Source organism: Piliocolobus tephrosceles, chromosome 6, assembly GCF_002776525.5.
Source record: "Piliocolobus tephrosceles isolate RC106 chromosome 6, ASM277652v3, whole genome shotgun sequence".
NCBI lineage: Eukaryota > Metazoa > Chordata > Mammalia > Primates > Cercopithecidae > Piliocolobus > Piliocolobus tephrosceles.
The window spans coordinates 25,374,159-25,382,374 of NC_045439.1; the positions used below are offsets into that span (position 1 = coordinate 25,374,159).

The 8,216-nt window shown below is 38.3% G+C and overlaps 1 protein-coding gene across 3 annotated transcripts in view; it reads right to left on the minus strand.

Moving 5' to 3' along the window:
- Positions 1 to 8,216, minus strand: part of TSHR (thyroid stimulating hormone receptor) — a 183,542-nt gene that overhangs the window by 29,682 nt on the left and 145,644 nt on the right. The window contains exons 8-9 of one of the 3 annotated variants that reach the window (XM_023185162.2): positions 1,976 to 2,053; positions 1,484 to 1,821 (exon numbers count right to left, since the gene is read on the minus strand). In XM_023185162.2, the coding sequence (XP_023040930.1) occupies positions 1,752 to 1,821; positions 1,976 to 2,053 (148 nt within the window). In that variant the 3' untranslated portion in view covers positions 1,484 to 1,751. Of the gene's footprint in view, positions 1 to 1,483; positions 1,903 to 1,975; positions 2,054 to 8,216 lie in introns of those variants that run through there. The other 2 variants (XM_023185154.2, XM_023185143.2) reach the window with 2 other exon arrangements.

Here is an 8,216-nt window from a genome sequence, read left to right on the forward strand (position 1 = left end):
TTCAATCTAATCCAGTAATTAAATACATGTTTTAATGAAATTTTATATTTTCTGATGTCAATCAGTTGTTTTTGCAAAGTGATCTGGAGGTGTTTCATTTTCACATTTTATACACATGGATTTTAAACCTATTACAACTCTGTATTACTTTGCTAGAGCTATGCTAACAAAATACCACAGATTGGCTGGTTTAAACAACAGAAATGTATTTTCTCACAGTTGTAGAGGCTGCAAGTCCAAGATCAAAGTGTCAGCAGGTTTGGCTTCTCCTGAGGCCTCTCTCCCTGACTTGCAGATGGCCACCTTCTTGATGTGGCCTCACATGGCCTTTCCTCTGTGAGTGCCCATCCCTGGTGTATCTCTGTGTATCCCAATCTCCTTGTCTTATGAGGCCACCTGTCAGATTGGATTAGGGCTCACCTAACATCCTCATTTTAATTTAATTACCTCTTTACAGACTCTATCTTCAAATACAGTCACATACTAAGATGCTAGAGGTTAAGGCTACAACATTTGAACTTAGGAAGACAGAAACAATTTAGTTCATAACAAACTTAATTTGAAAGATTTAAAACAGGTTAAAATTCTATTTCTGATTTGAACCAAACAGAATTTTTATGGCATTGATCATTTTTTAATCAGGAAAATCATACAATATGTGAATGTTTCCAAATACCTGTTTCTAAAGTCTTTCTCTAAAGCATACATTTCTTTCAAAAAGCAATGACTTTTCTTATTACTTGGTGAAATAGTACCTTAATCTTGAAGAAGCTGATATAAAAATGTTATTGAAAAATATCTTCCAGGTAAAAAATTATTGACATGGACTTTATCACAGAGAAGGTTAATACATTTTTCCCCACTTGTCTTGTAAAAAGAAAAATGCATAATGCTTTTAAGTACTTTGCCATGAATTAACAGTGAACCCCCATGTAGCACAGCAGATTTTCAAGATCACTCTGACCTCTTATATGGATGGAGCCTATGTGTTAAGAGAACAGGACCTTAGACGCACTTACCTGGGTGCATTCAATCTGAAAGTGAAATAAAATTGTTAAAGGTAAAAGAGCGAAGGTACCCAGTGCTGAGGACTGTGGATCACTCACTCTTCTCTAGGAGGCTTCCACCCACTACCTGACACCTGAGGGACAGTGGCTATCTATAAATAAAAGATTAATAAAACTTAATTTGTTCTTATTTAAAAATAAGTATAAATAGAACCTCTAATATTTCCTCTCGCCCCTAACAGATTATCTTGTGCATCTCTAGGGTGCTGTGTTCCACTTTGGCAGGGACTAAAGTGGATGCTCAATGATGAGATTCTAAACTGAGGCAAAACCAAGGGAATGAGGAAGGTGGTGATGATACAGAGGCTTCAGGGAAGTAGAATCAATAGAATCTGATCACCGACCGGATGTGGGGGTGTAAATCAAAGGAAATGCACATATTTGTGCATATATATATATATATGTGTATATATATATATGTTTTCATGCTGTTTAAAAAATGTTTTTATTCCGTCTTTCCCCATAATTGTAAGTTCTTCCAGAGATGAGTCAAACTGTCATTTATATTCTTCCTTCTTTGTGCCAGGCATTGTGCAATGTACATTCAGGTATATTTTCTCTGCAAAGACTAGAGTGCCTTCCATCTAGTTGTGGACCTTGCATTTCAAAATTTTTCAAACAGTAGCTGCTCCATGAACATAGCCCCTGTGAGCATGAACACCAAGGTGGCTGCCTTATCAGCCATCAGGATGGCATACTGGAGCTTGGGGCCTTCTGAGTCTCAAAGGACAAGGACTTTCTTCCAAGAGGTAGCCTATACAGCCAGGAAAAAAGGGACTTGCAGAAGCCTTTACCCAAGACAGCAACATTCTCTACCCCGAACATAAGGTTCTCCCTTAATGTCTCCATCTATTCCAAAAAAGTAAAAAAAAAGAAGACTAAAATATTCTTTTGTATGTCTGACTCACAGCAAGCTTGGTCCACTGTATACTCCTCCAAATGCATCTTTGTCAATAACTGTCAGGTATTTGTTCTTGTTTAGGTAACTAGAGAGAGAGAGAGAGAGACAGAGAGAGAGAATGAATTAGGTGATTTTAAGAAATCACACCAAATTAGTACAAATATCAGAATAAAATGTGACCATAGTATTGACTGATTTCAAGAATTTAGAAGATACTTTATCTTCTTCTGGGTTAAGCACTTAAAACATTCTAGGTTTTAATTGTATAAAGTTTATACACATTAATTATGGCAGAAGTGTTTGAAAATGAGCATGTTTATGATCTAATTTGCATACCTAAATTTCTTAAAAGTTGCTTTAATTCCCTATTTTCTAGGCCAGTGGCAATTGTATTTTTTAGTCCTTTTTAATGCCAATCCTCTTTAATACCAAATTTTGTTTCTTAGTATTAATTAGTATTCTCATTTAATTTCGAAGACTAGGCTTAAATCAGGAATGGAATGAAGACGGTGAGGGTGGTGAGTGATGCTGAGGATTGTCAGAGATTCAGATCTTTTCTTTGGGTAAGGGTGTCAGATTTAGCAAATAAAAATACAAGATGCCAGTTAAATTTGAGTTTCAGATAAACAATGAGTAATTTTTCAGTAAAAATATTCCCCATGCAATTTAAAAAATATTTATATTAAAAGTTATCTGTTGTTGGTCTGAAATTCAAATTTTATTGGGTGGCCTGTATTTGATCTGACAACCCAATAGTGTGTATGAAGAGTGTTTACGAGATTACTCTGTAATCTTCTTTGTGCCAGGTATAGCCCAAACTTGGCCTCTTCTGGTGGTGGCTGAACACCCAGTATTCAGGGCATTGTTAATTGTGACACAGGGAGAATCAGTAAGTCTCAAATACATTCAGAGACCTGGCTAAGATGCTAAAGCAACCAATCTGTGCCTTCTCAGTGGCTTGAGATTACTCTGTAATCTCATCGACCTTCCATGGAAGAGGTTTGATGGGCAAATTGGCCTTGCCATTTTAAAAACACACCAGGCATTAGAGGGTAAAATAGTTTTGGAGCAATTTATGTTACAAAGTGATTTTGAAATAAAATTCCCTCCAAATGGATAAAAGCGTCCAAGGATTTTGAAACTGGCCGTTTCCCCATAACTTTATTACACAACAAAATTATCTAAAAAGAAGCATAGCACATATATATCCTTGTTACAAATGCTCCCAATGTACACATTTAGACTCACAACATAACCTAGTCCACTTAAACATCAGCGAGTGGCCACCTGTCGATGCAAAGGAATATAGCAGAGACCCTTAGAAAGTCTGCTTAGATATGGCTAATGCTTCCATTATTCTGCTTATGGGGTCTGCTCTTTATGGTGGAACATTTTTAAGGGTAATGGTTAATAATAATATTAAGCCTTCAGTCAAAAAGATTTCTTCTCCAGAGCCCTCACACAGAAACTTCCCTCCTGGTTAACTGGACCCAGGCATGAGTCTTCATTGGCGCCATGGGAGGAAGAAGAGTTACCAATCACCAGTGCTAAAAAAGTCTCTTCTTTCTGGGCAGGATGAGGGAATCACTAAATGATGTGTAAGTGCTGGGACTCCACAAAATGACATGTCATAAATTGGTATATATTTTTGTGTCTTTCAATTTTCTTCTTCTTCTTATTTATTTATTTATTTATTTTCTGAGATGGAGTCTCACTCTGTTGCCCAGTCTGGAATGCAGTGGCATGATCTCTGCTCACTGCAATCTTCTGGGTTCAAGCGATTCTTCTGCTTCAGCCTCCTGAGTAAATGGGACTACAGGCACTTGCCACCACGCCCAGCTAATTTTTGTATTTTTAGTAGATACAGGATTTCGCCATATTGGCCAGGCTGGTCTCGAACTCCTGACCTCAACTGATCTGCCCGACTCGGCCTCCCAAAGTGCTGGGATTACAGGCATGAACCACTGCGCCAGTCCAATTTTCTTCTTAAATAGAAATTGAGAACTACCTAATCTAAGGTACTCATTACCATTTTGCCTCCATACACTCTTTATTTCTTTCACAGCATTATCACAATCCATAATTATTACCTTGTTTATTTACTTGTTTACTTTATTGTTTGTGTCCCCAACCAGAATGAAAGTTCTATGTCTACCCAGTGCCAAGTTCACCATCTGTATAACTATTTGTTGGATGAATGTGTGAATGAGTAGAAAATAAATCAATATACTTTTTCATCAAGACAGTAAAATGGGCAGTGTTAAACTCTTAGGGTGACACAGATGATGGCTTTAAAGAAAAAATAATGAAGAGTGAAACAATAGAAGACTTGGCTTATGGTGTGGTGGCTTTTGACCAACTGTTCTTCCTGAGGTAGTGATTTTTGAGGCATCTGGTTTACAAACACCTCAAGGGTATAGCCCAAACTTGGCCTCTTCTGGGCTGAAGACCCAGTATTCAGGGCATTGTTAAGTGTGACACAGGGAGAGTCAATAAGTCTCAAATACATTCAGAGACCTGGCTAAGCAGCCAATCTGTGCCTGTCCAGTGGCTTCAATCACAGTCCTCACTTGATCATTGTTGGACTCTCCTTTAACCCACTATGTCCATGGAATTCCTTTGGTCAGTGACACCTGGAGTGGGCAAAATCCACCTTGGAAAAATACAACAACTGCAGAGAAGATATTGAACAGCATGATTTTGTAAAAAGACAACTAAGTTCAGTACAAGGGCTGCATGGCTTGCATCTCTTTTTGTATTCTCTGGACAATGCAGCTTACAGATCACATTCTGTTCCCAGGCTGTTGAAAATCAAGTAAGAGCCGGTGAACTCATCTAAGTTTTTCCTCTTCATCTCTAACTGCTGCAAGTGAAATTCAGCTTGTTCTTTCTAATCATTAGAAATTATTGTAAAACTAAATTATTGCTTGTCCAATTCTACAGTGTTTTCATCTGATATTTAATATACTCCTGAGGATAAAGAGCCTGGTTGATAAGCATTGCAGTTTACCAGAAACTCTGCAGAAGACTTCAGACTGGAAAAGCCAGCCAGAGTCCAGGAGGGGAGGAGGAGGATGCAGAGGAGCCCCAGCCAAGCTGAACAGAGATGAACGGACACTTCCGGAGACTGTGCTCTCTAAAACCAGCATGGCTGTTTGGGTACTTTACCTCTTAGAGATAATTAGATGCTTAAAAGTGAAACCATCACTCTGCCTTGAGCAGATTTGAGGGCTGCCTCATTTAGCTTTTTAAACTTGCTTCAGCTTGCTGCTCTTGCCTTCCACCTGAAGTCAAGAGAGTGGGGAGGGAAAAATACATATACAGAAGCCTTGATATCCAGGAAGAAAGTGCTTCCATCAACCTCATTTATCACATGACATTTCCTGGGATTATCAGTCTAGTGAAACTGATTCCTTGACTATGACTTACCTTGATTCTTCTGAAATCTACATCTGTACCCAGCTTGGATAAATCATTCACAAATCTTGGTAGGCTCTCTAGTTAGCCTACTCTAGACAGTGATTATTTTAGAGGGGAGTGGTAATAAAAACTACCCCTTGCAAGGAGAAGATGAACATAAAGTAGCTTAAAAGAGACTCAAAAGGCTTGTAGTAAGAGATGAAAGGAAATACTTTCTGAAAGTCAGGGTTTCTAAATATTTATATTGGAAAGGGCTTATGAGAAAAGAACTGGTATTTCCTTTAAGAATAAGATAGACATGGCTACACTCTATGTGTTCAACAGCTTTTCACTGCTTGGGACTTATTCCTCTTTGAGAACCTGTTGGAAGAAATGAAGTTCTTCTGAGAAAAGAGATGTCAGCTTTTCCATACAGGGAGTTAAGAAGCTCTGCCCTGATTTAAGATTGTGAATAGTTCACAGTTAGGGAAGACCAGTGCAGTCAGGAAAATGAAGGTGGTGAGGAATCAGCTGAGGAAAATATTCAATTGACAAACTCAGTATTATGTATAGTATGTGTACAATATGTGTGTGTATGTACACCCTTTTCTGTTGGACTCACTCTTGGCACATAGTGGCCATTCAATAAAGACTTGCTGGAGGAAGGAATGAAAGCCCGATTGTTGGGTGACTCCTAGAAAGAGGCACCCTCTACACCAGGTTTAGAAAGACATGATCGATGCCAGAGAGAGGAGTGTGATGCCGTGGCAAAAGAATTTGCTATTGCTGCTGAACTTGGCTCTCTGGGGAGCTTTAGGACACATTTCAGCTCCAAGATGGGATTTCAGCCTGTGCCTCCACAGTCCCTTTAGGGGAAACTTGGGCTGGCCCCTGATTATGTTGTGATACTCTCATGGGAACACTTCTGTGGGGAACCATGTTTTCCTCCCACAGCGTTGGTAATTCAGAAAATTAAAGGGACCCCCTGCCTACCTCTCATGTTAGTTTAAAGAGAAGCTGGATTGCTCTATGGAAATCCTTTTGTAGCAGAAATCGGGACACCTGTTTGTAAATATAACCCGTGAGAAAATACTCAAGCTTTCAATAGGCAGAGGGAAAAGTCAGCCTTAGAGTATATCCTGCAAGCTGTTCAAATACTTACCCCATGATAAATAATAGCCTTCTTAATCCTATAATCTTCTCTAACATTGTCTTTTCCCAGTGTGCCAAGATGTGGTATTTTACTTCGAATCAGCTAATGCATGATGCTAATTAGTGCATTAATTGTGTTGACTCTGTTTATAATAATCAGTGTATTGGTGGGCTCTTAGCACGTCAAAATGGCATTTTTATTCCTGCCTAAATTTTTACTGTCAGATAGTAGCTAGTTTCTAGAGTTTGACGAAAGGAAATGTGATACAGGGAATCAGACGTTCTGTGAGAAGCAACATATCCCCACGCAGATTGTGTGGAAAGAGGATGGAAAAGCGATTCCAAACAATGAATGTGTGACTTAACTTGTGACCAAGTACAGTTCAACTTCTGTCGAGCAAGGGATGCTTGTATTATTATTAATTTCACCTCTGAGTGATGACAGCGTTCTTGGCACCATAGGAAGTCATAGGACAACGTGCTTTTACACATCTGCCGTCATTTTCATGAAATCCTAACTAATTACTTGACTGCTGTTGCGGCATCAGCACTTGCACTCAATGTGGAATTTGTCCAACTTGGCTGTAATTGTATTATTCAGTTACATTTTAAAAAATGAGTGTAAATGAGATCAATCTGCTAATTTCAGTAAATTGTCATGAAGTGGAATGATGGGGGATGATTACTCTTTTGGATGACACATTGTTTAAATGAGAACCTAATGATATCTGGACAAACTTCTAGAGAAATCACCAAATTGCTAACATGTCATGTGCAATCCTTGAACACTATTAAGATAATTACAGGAGATTGATGTGTTTGCCTTAGTTTAAAATCACAATTAGCACTGAGACCAAAAGCAATATCCCTATGTTAAAAGCACAATGTGAATACTATTTTATTATTACTATAGAACCTTGACCTCTCTTTCTTTCACCTATAGCTCAATCCTTGTCTTCCTCCAGTCCCAGGGCTCCTTATCACAACCATCATTTTGATTTTACATTGGATTTACATGATACCTTTTACTGAAGTGCTTAAATCTAGGAAAGAATAAATTTCTATTGACTAGGAATCAGAAACTTAGGGTAGAATGGTGGAGCCTTGTTTTATAACAGGGGCAGTTTCCAGCTTAGATTCAAAATACTGATTAAAAAAAATCTTTGTTTTCTATTATGATTGGATCTGCACTTTCTAATGCCAAATATTTTAATCCAGATACTTTGTATCTTGATCCCACGCTTGCCCTTTAACCTTTACCAGAAATTCAGAGAAACAGACTACATATTTCGCCACACAATAGTCATCCTCACTGAATACTTTTATCCAGAGGTCTACAAACTATGACTGTTCAGTCAAATCCTGCCTTGTCCTTGTTTTTGTAAATAAAGTTTTATTGGAACATAACCATGCTCATTTGTTTATATGTTGTCTATGGCTGCTTTCACACTACAAAGGCAGACTTAAGTAGTACAACTAAGACCATATGTCCCATAAAGCCCCAAATATTTTCTTCCCAGAAAAAGTTTGCTGACCCCAATCTAGACTTTTAGAAACCAAGACACAAAAGATTCTTAACAAAGAAATAGTTTCCACATTTGTTAAACTCTTCCAAATAACTTTAATACTTAACATAAAAATGTCAAGAAAGGGCCAGGCGCGGTGGCTCAAGCCTGTAATCCCAGCACCTTGGGAGG